This window comes from Chrysochloris asiatica, unplaced genomic scaffold (genome assembly GCF_000296735.1).
Source record: "Chrysochloris asiatica unplaced genomic scaffold, ChrAsi1.0 scaffold00376, whole genome shotgun sequence".
Taxonomy (NCBI): domain Eukaryota; kingdom Metazoa; phylum Chordata; class Mammalia; order Afrosoricida; family Chrysochloridae; genus Chrysochloris; species Chrysochloris asiatica.
Genome location: NW_006408894.1, coordinates 1,057,992 through 1,074,074, shown reverse-complemented (window position 1 = coordinate 1,074,074; position 16,083 = coordinate 1,057,992). Strand labels below are relative to the sequence as shown.

Here is a 16,083-nt window from a genome sequence, read left to right as displayed (position 1 = left end):
TGTATTCCTTCCATTTTCTTTTGATAATTTCTGCATCAATCAATATTTTGCCCATAGAACCTTTCAATACCACAAGTCGAGGTTTGAATTTTTTTCTTCAGTTTCTTCAGCTTGAGAAATGTTGAACATGTTCTTTTTTCCCTTTTAGTTTTCTAACTCCAGGTCTTTGCAAATTTTTTTATATTGCACTTTGTCTTCTTAAGCTGATCTTTGAAATTTCTACTCAGTTCTTGTACCTCCTCATTTCTTCCATTTGCTTTAGCATCTTTACGTTGGAAAGCAAGTTTCAGAGTCTCTCTGACACCCATTTTGGTATTTTCCTTCTTTCTTGTATTCTTAATGGCCATTTTCTTTTTTCATGTATGATGTTTTTATGTCATCCCACAATTCTTCTAGTCTTTGGTCTTTAGTGTCTAATGCATCAAATCTGTTCTTTAGATGATCTCTAAATTCAGTTGGAATGTGTTCAAGGTCATGTTTTGGCTCTTGTGGACTTCTTTTCATGTTCTTCAGCCTGAACTTGCAGAGAAACAATTGATGGTTTATTCCATAATCTGCCCCTGGCCTTGTTTTGGCTGATGATATGGAGTTTTCCCACCATCTCTTTCCACAGATGTATTCAATTTGATTTCTGTGTATTCCATCCAGTGAGGTCCATGTGCATAGTCATATTTTATGTTGCTTTAAACAGTTATTTGCAATGTACAAGTCATTGATCTTGCAAAATTCTATTATGTGCTTGCCAGCATGGTTTCTATCATCAAGGCCATATTTTCCAACTATTGATCCTTCTTCTTTGTTTCCTACCATCTTTGTATTCCAATCACCAGTAATTATTAATACATATAGATTGCATGTTTGATCAATTTCAAACTAAAGATGTTGTTAGAATTCTTCAATTTCATACTCACTGGATTTAGTGTTTGGTTCATAAATTTGAATAATAGTGCTATTAACTGGTCTTTCTTGTAGGCATATGGATTATATCCTATCACAAACAGTGTTGCACTTCATGACTGATTTTGATATGTTCTTAATGATTAATGCGACACCATTCCTCTTCAATTTGTCATTCCCAGCGTAGTAAACCATGTGATTGTCAGATTCCAAATGGCCAATACCAGTCCATATCATCTCACTAATACCTAGGATATCAATCTTTATGCATTCCATTTCATCTTTGACAATTTTCCAATTTTCCTAGATTCATACTTCATACATTCTATGTTCTGATCATAGATAACATCAATATTGGTGCTGTTGAATGCCCAGATGTTAAGAATCACAAAAGAAAATATTCACTAAAGGATCATATGATAACAAAAAAAAAAAGAAAGGAAGGAACCAGCAAAGATAATATATATTTGTTTGATGTGTATGTGTCTACCTGTGGAGATAAGGCAAGAAAAGAAAGAAGGAAAAGGTGAGAAGCAACTAAAATGATTTTTTAGATATTAAAAAAGAGTCTTGAAGACATGAGTTCATAGTTAAAGCCTGATTTGAGCTTGCTGAGTAACCTCAGACAATTCGCACGCCTGTCTGGGATGTAATTTCCTCTTCTATGTAACAGGACAGGTAATGGGCAGGTCTTTTAGGATCTTTCTATCTTCAGCATTCTATGATTTATGTTGCAAAAGTCTAACTAACAAAGATAAGCATAACTTAGATGCTTTGTGAGGGGAGCATGGTGGCTTCATACAATAAGCATTGGACTATGAGCCACAAGGTTGGTGGTTCAAGCCCACCAGCCATCCAGGAGAAAGATGAGACTTTCTGTTCCCAAAAGATTTAAAGCATTGAGCACCCTATTAGTGTTACTATGAGTCACAACTGATTCCAGGGCTCTTTAACAATAACAAAGACGCTTTGTGTGATTGCAAATATTGACTGAGACCTTCCTTTCTCCCTTCCCCCTTCCCTTTCTCTCTCCCCCTTCTCTCGCTCCCTTTATTCCTTCCATAACAAGTATTTAGTATCAATTTACTATGTGTCTGAACCTGAGGATATGTATGGAAAAGACAAATCATGAAAACACTCCAGTTCCTACTACTAAGGCTATCATATTTTGATTCAATGGCAGTCAACTCATAGGTTGTCCAGTAACATCAATTGTCACAGATTTTTGTTTGGAGAAGGAGTACAACATAGAGGATAAAAACAGAACCCAAACTACATAGGCCCAACTCCTGGTTCCATTATTTATTAACTGTGTAAACCTGGGGCAATTTACTTAATGTCTTAGCACCTCAGTTTCCTCAGTTGTCAAATGGGTAAAACAATGCATCCATCACCTAGCATCATCATAAGTTTCAAATTAGTTTATTCATGTGAACTACTTAGAACAATGCCGAGCATGTAATAAGCATCCAACGAATGTTAGCCTCTATGATTAGCAGTCTTGTGAAGAATTCAAATTGGGCAATACAGAGAAATTAAGTTGACTGAAGTAGGGGCAGAAACTGAAAGATATCAGGAAGCAGTTTGGGGTCTTGGCAAACCAATGTTGCATGCATGCTAAAGTTGTGACAGGAGAGGTATCCTGTTAGTACAGAGAGAAGAAGACATACAAAGAGACACAGAAGCATGAGCAAGAGGTCCTGGGGCCCACATTTGAGATGGGGAGCAGCCCGTCTGAGAGGTGCCTTGGTTCCTAATGTACGCCATGTCTGATCATTGTCTATCTGTACAATAACCACCATTTTCCTAAGGGCCTCCTTGCAGTCTAGAGATATAACTAGAACAGTGCCCATGAGAAAGGATAAACTGTGATTCTTTGGCTCAAAGAGTTAATCCATGATTAGTGTTTGTAAACCAGCAATTCTGAAGTAGTGATGTATGTTCAATGCAGAAGCGTTTCAATATATACTATGGGAGCCCAGAGAAGCAGTTTCTTAGCCTATCTGTAGGGGTGAGAGGAGAATGTAGTCAAGGAGGAGGTGATGCTAGGGTTACATTATGAATGATTGGCAGTGAGGAAGGACTTAAGAAGCATTCAGACAGAAGAGTCACCAAGCAAGAAGTAGCTTGGTGTGCACACAGGAAGGTTGGACAGATGAGTGATCAGAAGGGTAGTATGCAACTAGAATGCATTTAGGGAATGAGGCAGAAATTCATTCAACAAATATTTACCAAGCATTCAAGAGTTAAGTTCTCTTCCGGCAAGCAGGATAGGATAGAGCTGTGAGTAAGCATGGCAAAGTCCTTACCCTCTCAGAGCTTGCATTTCAGTGGGAGAAGCAAACACCATCAAGTATCTAAATAACAAGAACTAAGTATCTTAAATATTCCATTTAAAATGGTATAAGAACTACAAAGAAAAGGAAAGCAGAATGTTGGAACAGAAATTGATGTGGTCAGAGTGATGAGATTAACTTAAATGGTTGGTCAGGAAAGGGTATATCATTAGAATAGAGACCTGTATAAAGAAAGGTAGCTTCTTGTAAATAGATCTAATGGAGAGGTTATCTAAACCTGAAATAGGGCAATGCTGACTGAGATGGAGGAAGGAAACAGAGTTTCTAAATGTTTATGAGGTAAATGTGCCAAGTCTTAGCCATCGTTTAAATGTAGGGCATGAGAAAAGGGAAAAGGTGAAGAACCACTTCCGTATTTCTAGCTTAGTAAGAAAGTTAGTGCTGCCACCAGTTGAGAAACCAAATGCAAAAGGAGAACCAGGTGGGGAGGCAAGTAAAAGATGATGAGTTGTTTTGCAGAATGATGGGATTATAGTACAGTCACTCGGATGTCAATATTCCCAGCAAGGAGAGTTGGGTTGGAATAGAAGCCTGGGCCAGAGATTTAGATTTGGAAGTGAATGAAGCATCACCAAGGTTGCCAGCTACTCAGCCAATGAGTATGTATTGAGTGCCAAGTGCCAGACTCTGTCATTTTCTGAAAGAAGTTACTTTTTTGTGGAGGCATGCAACAACAACAACAGCAACAAAATTCTCAAACAAGGCAAATTACTTTTGGTACTGATGATAGGCACTATCAAGAAGTTTAAATGAGGTCGTAGGAAAAAGAGTAATGGAGGGAGAGATTGTAGAGAGAGATGGCTTTAACTATCGTGGTCAAGAGGTGGTCCTTTATAAGGACATGACATTTCAATTGAGAATTGAATGATGAGAAGGATATGTTGCTTTTGCTACTAGCTGCATTCCAGTCAGCCCCAATTCATAGTGATCCCATGCAAAATGGGATCTTACTATTGTGATCCACAGGATTTTCAATGACTGCTTTTAGGAAGTAGATTGCCAGACCTTATTTTTGTGTCTGTCTGAGTCTGGAAGCTCTATTATAACCAGATCAGCATCAGAGCAATGCACAAGCCTCCTTTCACAGATGGGTGGTGGCTGTCCTTTAGGTATATTGTTGTTGTTGTTGTTAAGTGCCATCAAGTTGGTTCTGACCCACAGCAACCCTGTATAGGGCTTCTGAGGAGCAGCTGGTGAGCTTGAGTCGCCAACGTTGCAGTTCAAACTAAACTTGCAGCCCAGCGCATTAACCCAGGAATCAAATCTGGGGACGAAAGCCAGGTGTCCTGCATGGAAGAAGAGGGCTCTACCACTGAGACACCAATGTTCCTTGAGAAGGAAATGGTGGTGGTGGTGGTATGCCGTGGAGTCGATTCCTACTCATGGCAAACCTGGTTGGGTTTCTGAGGCTGTAAATCTTTACGGGAGCAGAAAGCTTCATCTTTCTCCCACGGAACGGCTGGTAATTTTGCACTACTGACCTTGAGATTAGCAGTGTGACTTGTAACCAAGAAGGACCTAGCTGGTGAAAATCTAGAGGAAGGCCCTTTTAAGCAGAAGCCATCACACAAGTCTTTTAGGTCCTGAGATGGATTATTGCCATGGTCTTGGTATGTTTGAAGATCAGGGAGGTCAGAGCAAGGTGAGTTGGGGTAGAATAGAGGGAGGTGAGTGAGTAGAAGACAGGGTCTTGGCATTCATGTGGAAAAGTTCCAATTTTTCTCCCCAAGGGGAAAGTGTACAGTAAGATTAGCAGAAGATCAAGGTGATTCCTGGCAAAAGCAGACATGAAGGTCAAAGGGAATGAATGTGGTACCGTAGAAGCCAGTAGAGGATAGAATTTTGAGTGGCATGTGAGTGAGAAACTGAATTACTTTTCATGTTGATAACACAGAGTGGCTGCTATCTCAGGATGTGTAGAACCAGAGGATACCTAGTGAGCATCATTCAATTCCTCTTAGAGCCCACCAGTAACCAAAAGGTCCAAGAAGGCCATTTATCCTACCACTAAACTTGGTTTTCTCTTCCAACTTAACAGCTTTAGTTTACAGAGTCATTTATATATCAGCCCTGAATCGATGTCCACAGGACCATTTTGAGAGAGCTGCATGAATACTTCAGCATTATATGCAATTATTGTACTGATGAGAAAATGGAGGTGCACAAAAGCTGAATGCCCTTTGCAAGATGATAAATGCCTAAGCTAAAAATAGCTTTCTTGTCTACTCATTCCAATGTTACTTTTTATTTTGCATCTAGCTCACTCTTCTGTTTGGGGAAAGCTATCATTAGACACAGGATGGGTTGTCAAACGACAGTGATGACGTGGACCCTCTCTTCATCCACAGGTACAACATTTCGCTTGGACGTCTGGGATGGATGGAAGGAATTTCTGATGGGTTGTCTCCTAGGACAAAAACTTAAAGTCCAACGCTACTTATCAGAAGAAGGACCAATACTCAAGTATGGGAGAGAAATGCAAATATTATTAAATCATTTAAGAAATTTTTAATTTATAGGACTTGGAGTCTGCATTTCATGGCATGTGCTGCTTCTTGGCATTTCCATTTAGAATATCTCAACTAGACATTATTATTGGAATATTTGCTGCAGAAATACAGCAGGGACATTACCAGGATTGACGGTCTTTGATGACAGTTTGCAATTCAAGTAGACTTGGGAAACTGACTATTTAAGTGCAAGACTTCAGTCTCTGGATGTCAGTCTTTCAATAGTGCTTTTGAAGACTGTCAGAATAAGTACCTTGCTATCCTTTTGGTTCAACTATTTTTTTTAAAAGAAGGAAAGAAAGAAAAAGCACTTGCTAATTGATTGACTGAAAACATTGGCTGTCTCTTCCTAAACTCACATATAATTTTTTAAACTTCAGTTAATAAATGTGCTCATAATTTTGCCATGCATAAAATGTAGCATGTGTGGCTGGCACAGTGGAAGACGGTGGTCTTGAAGAAGCAGGTGGAAAATCGAATGTGTCACTGCAGCCTAAATAAATAAGCTGCATTATCCTTCAGATTTTAATTCAGTGGTATTTTAGTCCTGGTAGGAGCTCTGGTGGCGTAGTGGTTACGAATCGGGCTGCGAACCTTAAGGTCAGCGGTTCGAAACTACCAGTCGCTCCGCGGGAGAAAGATGAGGCTTTCTACTCCCGTAAAGATTTACACCCTCGGAAACCCTGTACAGGGTCGCTATGGGTCGGAACCGACTCGATGGCACTTAACAACAACAACACAACAATGGTGCTATAGAATAAGCACTGGACTGCTATTGATAAAGGTGACAGTTCAAACCCATGAGCCACTCCTCGGAAACCCTATACAGGGTCACTATGAGTCAGAACCAACTCAAAAGCACCTTAACAACAGCATTTTAGAACAGTGTTCCCTTATGCTTTAATCATGTTTTACAGAAGCCCATACACTCACCAGAAGCTCTGAGGACCCTGTCAAGTGACAGGTTGGAATACCAGTTTTATAATTATATAACACATTCAAATATTTTAAATTAATTTCTATCTGGAAATAGTGATAATTCTCTTTTTTTTCCCATGCTCTGAATAATACTACTAAATAAGAATTGTGTTGTAGTGTTACTTTTAGTACTGCATATTTATTGAATATTTTCTCTGATTTACTGTGTTTATTACCTCATATTATAGTTATAATCATTTTATGAGGTGGATACTATTTTATCTTGTTTTATAGATAGTAAACCTGAGATTAGGAAATCTGCCCAATATCACACAGCTAACTAGGACAGAACTGGGAATTGGGCCAGTTAATATAACAATTTAAGTCCAGCACTCATCTGCTTAACCATCTACATCTTTAAATAAAATTTAAGAGCTTAGATAATGTAAATGGGACTTAAAAGTTCTTTTTATTCTGTCATCCAAACAACAAATATTTATTGAGCAATTAGTGTGTACGGTCCAAGATTCTAGGGCTAGAGCATAGATAAGATATGGTCAGAGTTCTGGTGAGGCACTGTAACATAAGCACTGGACTGCAAGATCAGTTTGAAAGGTTGGAAGTTCAAGGTCACCAGCCACTCCTTGGAAACCCTATACAGGGTCACTATGAGTCAGAACCAACTCAATGGAATCAACCAACTCAACAGCAAGAAGATATGGTCACTGCCCTCAGTAAGCTTACAGTCAGTCCAGTAGGGAAAACAGAGAAACAAGTCACTAGTTTCTAGGGATGCAGAATTTTAAAATGTGTCCATTTGCCTAGTTTTGAAGTCCAACTCCCTCAATGTTTAGCTGTGTAAACTTGATCAAGTTCTATAATGTCCCTGTACCTTAGTTTTCTATTCTCTAAAATGGGAATGATAATAATATCTCTCTCATAAAGGAGTCACTAGGTGGTACAAATAGTTAATGCTCAGTTACTAACCAAAAGGTTGGCGGTTCAAAGTCACTCAGTGGCACCTTGAAAAAAAGATCTGCCAATCTGCTTCTGAAAGGTCACAGTCATGAAAACCCCATGAATCAGTTCTACTCTGGTACACACAGGGTCATCATAAATTGAAACTAACTAGATGACAACTGGTTTGGATTTTCTTTATCTCAAAGAATTGTTTCAGGGATTAAATTACTTAATAATCAGAAGGAACTTGGAAGGAGGGCTGACATGTGGTAACCAGGATATGTTGTTGTTGTTAAGTGCCATCGAGTCGGTTCCGACCCATAGCGACCTTGAACAGGGTTTCCAAGACTGTAAACCTTTACGGGAGCAGAAAGCCTCATCTTTCTCCCACAGAGCAGCTGGTAGTTTTGAACTGCTTACTTTGCAGTTCACAGCCCAATTCGTAACCACTACGCTACCAGAGTTCCTTAACCAGGATATAAGCTTTAGGTATTGTTCAAACCGACCTTGCAGTCCAATATTCACCAGCTGCTCCTCGGAAACCCTGTACAGGGTCAGAACCAACTCAATGGCACTTAACAACAACAATTGTTACTCTTATCAGTCAATGTGAAAAGTGCTATAGCATGGGTGATGATGTATGGCATGAATACATGGTGATATGAGAACGCATAGTAGGCACAACTAACTGAACTGAAGGGATCCAATACAGTGTTCTGAGAAAGAGAACTTCGCATTGAAACTTGAAACATTGGTACTGAAGTAGGAGGAAGGAAGAAGAAAGAAGATGTTCCAAATAAGATGGAAGCTCAGAGGCTTGGAGACAACAGAATATATTCAAGGGACTGAAAAAGTTCCACGTGGTAGGTTGTAGAGAGCGAGTTCAGTGGAAAACAATGAGGCTAGAAAAAAATGAGACAATCTCATGTAAGTGCCTGTAAGATTGTAAAGGAATTTGACCTTTGTAGTGCAAGTAATGGAAAGACATTGAAGGTCGGAAGGGCCTTGATGCCCTGTATTTTAGAATGTTGACCCTGGCTGCAGTGTGAGGAAGAGAGGCAGGCAGGGTCAACAAGAGGTGATACTGGCCTGAACTCAGGCTGTGCTGGAAGAGGTGGGGTAAATAGACAGACGGTAGAAAGGTATCTTTAGGAGGCAGAATCAACTAGTGTAAAGGACAAATTAGATCTTAGAAGAGAGGGAGAGGAAGGAAAAGATAAAGATGATGTCCAGCCCCCCCTTTTGAATAATGGGGTGAGTGGATGGTTTGTTCATTTAGGAGCGGAAACCCAGCAAAGGAAGAGGTTTGCAGGAGAATGTGAGAATTCACTCATGAGCATGTTGCACTTGAAGTTCTTTTGGGACCCACAAATTGAACTATAGAAGTTTGAAGAAAAGCTATGAGGTAATATCCCTATGTTGCCAAAACACTGATTTCAGGACAATTTTCATAGTTGAACCTGTGAGCGGGGGCAGGGGCAGGGTAAAGGGTGGAAACTCTTCTCAGACCACAAAAAAACTGGTCAAAGGCAGAGATGCTGACTTGCATTAATAAATTTCAAAATAAACTGATGTCTGAATCACAATGTTAATGTATTAATTTATGACTTTAATCAGTTATACTGTAACTGCAAGAAGGTCTCAGTTGTGGCTGCTATATGCCATTAAGCTGATTCCTAGTCATGACAGCTTCTAGTGGGCAAAGCAGAACTCTTCATAGGATTTTTAAGGCTGTGACTTTTCATCCAAGGTGCTCCCAGATGTGCTCACACTGCCAACGTTTTGGTTGGTAGCTGAGTGCTTAACTGTTGGTGTCACCCAGGGACACTGAGGGTTCCAGAGACCCATTTCATTCTGGGCAGAGTCTTTTTCCCATTCAGGAAAAGTACATGGGAAGATGATATAGTAAAGTTGTAATTAGACAAGAATGTGAGTTATATACAATAAATGCTGGATGATACCAGACCAACTTGCCTCCATCTCTACAACGGGGATGGCAAGCCCTGCCCAAAGGAGCTCTGGTAGCGTAGTGGTTACGAATCAGGCTGTGAACCACAAGGTCAGCAGTTTGAAACTACCAGCTGTTCTGCGGGAGAAAGATGAGGCGTTCTGCTCCCGTAAAGATTTATAGTCTCAGAAACCCTGTACAGGGTCGCTGAGTCGGAACCGACTCCACGGCATATAACAACAACATAACATGCCCTGCCCAAGTGTATCTTGGGTATTACCTGATGAGGCTCTGTCCATGTTTTCCTCCCTTACTATCATTTTTCTGAATAGTCTTCACCTGACACATTCTTTATTAGGTCTAGTATTTTATTCCTTTATATTACAGAACTGGGGAAGGGTGTTTGGTGTTAGAATTCTCACCTTCCATGTGAGAGATCCTGGTTCAGTTTCTAGCCAATGAATCTCATGTATAGCCATCACCATCTGTCAGTGGATACTTGGGTGTTGTTATGATGCTGAACAGGTTTCTGTGAAGTTTCCAGACAAAGGCAGAATAGGAAGAAAGGCCTGGTGACTTACTTCCAAAAAATCAATTAAAATTCTTTGACAGTGGTCTGATCCCTCTTTGCTTGAATCAGGGATTGAGTGAGCAATTAACAACAAAAAGTTACAGTGCAATTGTGTGACTTTGTAGTAGCTCCGTTTTGTCCTATTGTATGCTGATTTGTAGCTATTTCCCTGAGGCCAGCATCCCTTCCCTTATTTTCTAGGGACCATCTCACTATAGTTCTCGTGCATGTATACTGACCGCACAAACAGTGGTAGTGTTGGTGTGCCATGGAGTCATTTCTGATTCATAGCTACCCTGCATATGGTTTCTGAAGCCATAAATCTTTATGGGAACAGAAAGCCTCATCTTTCGCCCACTGAACAGCTTGGTATTTTCAAGCTGCTGACCTTGAGGTTAGCAGCCGGACTGGTAACCACTATGCTAGTACAATGTTACAAATCCTTCCTGTTCAAATGTAGACGTGTCATATTAACTACTTCTCTACAAACCATATGGAATCCTGGTGTGGCCCTGCAGGATAATGCGCTGGACTGCAAGGTCAGTTTGAGCTGCAAAGTCAGTGATTCAAACCCATCAGCCACTTCTCAAAACCCCAGACAGGATTGCTATGACTCAGAACCGATTCAACGGCACTGAACAACAAAAACAAACCATACAGAATCCTAAAAGTGTAATTTTTCTTATTTACTGGTACTTTATTTAAACTAATTTTCGTTTTATATTTATGGTCCACCAGGATGATTTTTCCAGCTTCCTAGTTTTTATAAAGTTGCAAACTATTTTCCAAAATCTTGTTCCATACACTTCTTAAATTTTGGTAAGCCTCAAATATAACTTCTTGGAGAACAGATGCTTAGGAGAATTTGTTTTTTATATGCACTTAAATTAAGAAAGCTCAGAAGCCCTGAGAGCCCATCATTTTATTTTAAGAGTCTGTTAGTCAAAAAATATTTGCTCTCCTCCTACTGCATGCAAGGATTCAAATTGCCCAGAGGTAATTGGAAAGAAAAGTCTAGAGAGCTATTTCTGAGAAATAAGTCATTAAAAACCCATGCAGCATTGTTCTACTCTGACACATACACAGTCACCATGAACTGGAGTCGACAGGACAGCAATTGGTGTTTTTGAGTCATTGTGTCCTGGTTTGGCCCTATACAGGGTCACTGTGAATCAGAACCAACTTGATGGCATCTCATCAACAAGAAAAACTGTTTAAGGTTCTTGCAGTGCATCGGGTTCCTATCTTCAAGGAGTTGCAGTCTATTGGGGGGCAGGGGGTTGGGTGGGAAGGACTGATAACAATAAGGAAGCAAATAATTTCTGATAGCAAGATGTGTTTCCATGGGAGTGTGTGTGCTTTTAGCTAGCACCGTTGGGTAGGCCTCTAAGTAGGTGATTAGAAGAAGCAACCAGTGTGGAGATCAGAGGAGAGGCATTATAGGCACAGGGAAAAGTAAATATAAGACCCCAAGACTAAGTTAAATTGGAGTGTTGGAGGGACATCCGGCAGGCTTGTGAGGTGAAAGAAGAGAGGCATGATGGGTGTGGGAGAGGAGGCCAAAGGATGGGAGGCCATGTAAGCCAAGGGAAGCAGTTAGGATTTAAATGTAATGGGAAGCGACTAGAGGGTTTGAACCATAGGATAGATAAGTACTCTCCAGTTTGTGAAATAAGAAGACAGCTCTCAGTGCTGAGTGAGGAGGGGCCTGAAAGAGGGTAAAAGGAAGCAAGAGAATGGGGAGGGAGCCAAGGTAGTGGAAGTGATGGCCTGAGGTATGATGATGGCTTGGATTGGGGTAGCAGTATAGTGAGGAGCCAGAAAATAAAGATTCTTAGAAAAGACATACATATAAAACTTTTACGTTTTAAAAAATGTGCTACATTTTCCAAATATTTTCCCATTTAATATAAAGCATTATGTTTTTCCTGAGCATTTGATTTCCATAAGAAAAATGACAATGCCAAGGAAATTAGGTTGGATGAGTTACATGTGAATAGTAGGATAATGTGGATTCCTGGTGTGGCACTGTGGAATAAAGCCCTGGACCGAAAGGCTGGTTTGAACCACAAGGTCAGTGGTTCAAACTCACCAGCTGCTCCTTGGAAACCCTACATAGGTCCCTATGAGTTGGGACTGACTCCACCGCATTTAACAACAATAGGATAATGTATAAAAACAGATCCGGTTCAATTTGACCAGTGTATGACTGCTGGCCTTTTCTGAAGATATTTTAGGTAAAAGTTAGGAAGAAATGAACATTTTAACTAGAATGTCTCCTGAGTATTTAGCATGACAACTTTTGTCTGTTTGACTACTAATCACCTCTGCTCCTATTTATTTCATTCACACAGGTATCAGAAAAGGGTGGCTCTGTACATCGCTGCATTTTATGGGTACATGGAACTCACTGAATGGGCCCTGAAGCAGGGTGTGCGGCCCAATGAGGCGGTTGGTGTTCACCCCTACCGAGCATGGTGCCATGAAGCCCTTCATGCAGATGTCTCTAAATGCCCCATTCATGCAGCTGCAGAATCAGGCCAGCTCCTGATTCTGAAGGCCTTTGTCAACTGCAGCACACTGTGCCTGGAATGCAAAAATGCTGCAGGACAAACTCCCCTGACCATCGCACTTAAACACAAGCATAAAGACTGCGTATTATATTTGCTGAATAAAATGTGGTCCACCGTCTCTTTTCCGAAAATTTCAGTCCCCATGAGAATTTATATCAAAATAAAACAATGGGTCCTCAGAGTTCACAGCCTTAACAAAAGTCAGCTTTACCGAGCAAGGATTTCTGGGGCAAGAGTTGGAGACACTGTCATGGTGGATGGTTTCACCAAACCGAAAATGACCTCCCAAAGCTGGTATAAGTATGGGCACAAGAACTCACAAAGCACCTTATGCCAGTTATCACCTCTCAAGGGACAAACTACAAGCAAAAAAGCTGTGAATCCTTTGGCAATTTCTCAACAGAACACAAGAGAAAAAACCCTCATGTTCCCTCCACTGGTAGATGCAAATAAATTCTCTGAATTACAAAGGCATCAAGAAAAAAATCAGAAAAAAATTACTGATACAGCTAGAAGAAAGGAAAAGTTTATAAAAAATGCATATCTCCCTCAAGTTCCCCTCCCTTCAGTGTCAAAAGTGGGGTATTCACACCCATCATTTTATTATGCATCACCCAGTGCTGTTTTTTCACTACGATCCTCCCTCAAGTCTTTCTCAAAGCACAATGGGAAGACTACAAGGGAGAATGCAATCTACTGCTTAGCTGTGGCAAGGTAACGTTTTCTCTTTAAGCTTACAAGGGCAAGTCTTTCATAGGACAGGTTGAATGCATGGAATGAGGTGGTTTCCAGACAGAATTCTCACCTTCCATGCAAGAGATTCCTGGTCAATGCACCTCAAGGGCAGCCACCACCCATTTGTCAGTGGAGGCTTGCATGTTGCTATGATGATGAACCAGGTTTCAACAGAGCCTCCAGATTAAGACAGACTGGAAAGAAAGATCTGGCAATCTACTTTTAAAAAAATCTGATCACATTGTGAATGAAACTTTCATGAGTGGGGGCTGACTTGATGAGAGGTAACAACAAATACAGCTGGGCAGGCAATGGACCATGAAGCCCTATCATACCAGATACTGTGTTATATGTTGTTGTTAAGTGCCATCGAGTCAGTTCCGACTCATAGCGACCCTGTATAGGGTTTCCAAGGAGCAGCTGGTAAACTTGAACTGCCGACCTTGCAGTTCAAATGGCTTTGTAGTCTGGTGCATTAACCCACAGCGCCACACAGGACTCCAGTGTGTAATATAGGTTGTTTCAATATATCAATTCTCTTCTTCAAGGACTTCATCTTAGCTTTGCTGTCTAGTTAATTTTTTTACCCAATGAATCTGCATCGGACTTTACTCCTCAACTTTTCTTTTCAATGAAAAGAGCTATATTAATTAGCAAGCTGCCTTTCTTTTTTTCTTATTATTTTTTTAAACTAATAATAAATTGTTAATTATAATTAAAGGGAGACGAGAGAAACTTAAAATGCAGGAGAGAGTACATCAAACGCACATGGAAAGCTAGATGGTAAAGAAAATGGAAGGACAAAGGAACAATTTAATGGCAAATTAAACCATAGACTAAGTTGATTTACTGGGTAAGGGATACAGGTGAAGGGAAATCCATAAAGTACGTTGTTGTTAGATGCTTTCAAGTTGGTTTAGACTCATAGTGACCCTATGTACAATAGAATGAAACATTCCCAGTCCTACACCATCCTCACAATACTGGCCGTGTTTCATCCCATTGGTGCTGCCACTGTGTCAATCCATCTCATTTACCTTCCACTTTACCAAGCATGATGTCCTTCTCCAGGGATTGGTCTTTCCTGACTACATGGCCAAGTTACAAGAGATAAAGTCTTGCCATCCTTTCTTCTAAGGAGCAATTCTGTCATACTTCTGAAACAAAGCTCTTCATTTTTCTGTCAGTCTATTGCTGTTGTTAAGTGCTGTTGAGTCAGTTCCAATTCATAGCAACCCTGTATAGGGTTTCCAAGGAGCGGCTGGTGAATTTGAACTGCCAACCTTGTAGTTCAAACCGACTTGCAGGTCCAGCATATTATCCCATAGCTCTGCATAGTACTTTCAATATTCTTCACCAATGCCATAATTCAAATGCATTGATTCTTCTCTGGTCTTCCTTGTTTATTTTCCAGTTTTCACATGCATATGGGGCTATTGGAAATTGCTCATGGCTTGGGTCAGGACCACCTTTGTCCTCAAAGTGGCATCTTTGTTTTTGAATACTTTAAAGAGGTCGTTTGTAGCATGTTTGCCTAATGCAATATGTCATTTGATTTCTTGACTCCTGCTTCCGTGAGTATTGATTGTACATCCAAGTAAAATGAAACCTCTGACAACTTCAATCTTTTCTCCGTTAATCATGATGTTATTTATTGGTCCAGTTGTAAGGATTTTTGTTTTCTTTACATTTCTAATCCCTACTGAAGACTGTGGAGTCCTGGTGTGGCGCTATAAGATAAAGCATTGGACCCCAAAGTCAGTTTGAACTGCAAGGTCACCAGTCACTCCTCAGAAATCCTATACAGTGTCACTATGAGTCAGAACCAACTTGATGGCACTTAACAACAACAACTGAAGGCTGTAGTCATTGATTTTCATCAGTAAGTATTTCAAGTCCTCTTCACTTCCAGCAAGTAAGGTGGTATTATCTGCATATCACAGATTGTTAATGAGTTGTCCTTCAATCTCGATGCCACGGTCTTCTTCAAACAATTCATCTTCTTGGATTATTTGCTCAGCATACACATTGATTAAGTACAATGAAAGGATACAACCCTGGCACACACCTTTCCAGATTTTAAACTGGGCAGTATCATCTTGTTCTATTCAAACAACCCACGTATAGGTTCCCTAGGAGCACAATTAAGTTTTCCTGGAATACCCATTCCTCATAATGTTTATCCATTGTTTGTTATGCTCCACATAGTTGAATGCCTTTGCATAGTCAGTAAAGCATAAGTAAACATTTTCCTGGTATTCTTTGCTTTCAGACATATCAGCAATGAAACCCCTTGTTTCATGTCCACTTCTGAATCAGTCCTGAATTTCTGGCCGCTCCCTGCCAATGTACTACTGCAACCATTTTAAAATGATCTTCAGCAAAATTTTATTCGCATGTGGTATTAATGCTACTGTTTTGTGATTTTTGCCTTGTGTCACTGTTCTTTAGATTGGGCACAAATATGGATCTCTTCCACTCAGATGGCCAGGTAGTTGTCTTTCACATTTTTGGCATAGACGAGTGAGCACTTCCAGCACAACATCAGTTTGTTGAAAGCTTTCAATTTATATCATGGAAGCTTGCTTTTCACCTCTGCCTTCAGTGCAGCTTG

General features: G+C 40.3%; 1 protein-coding gene across 1 annotated transcript in view; it reads left to right on the top strand.

Moving 5' to 3' along the window:
* Positions 1–13,452, top strand: part of ANKUB1 (ankyrin repeat and ubiquitin domain containing 1) — a 44,375-nt gene extending 30,923 nt beyond the window's left edge. The window contains exons 4-5 of the mRNA XM_006876365.1: positions 5,603–5,717; positions 12,516–13,452. Of these exons, the coding sequence (XP_006876427.1) occupies positions 5,603–5,717; positions 12,516–13,452 (1,052 nt within the window). The remainder of the gene's footprint in view (positions 1–5,602; positions 5,718–12,515) is intronic.
* Positions 13,453–16,083: the final 2,631 nt, after the last annotated feature.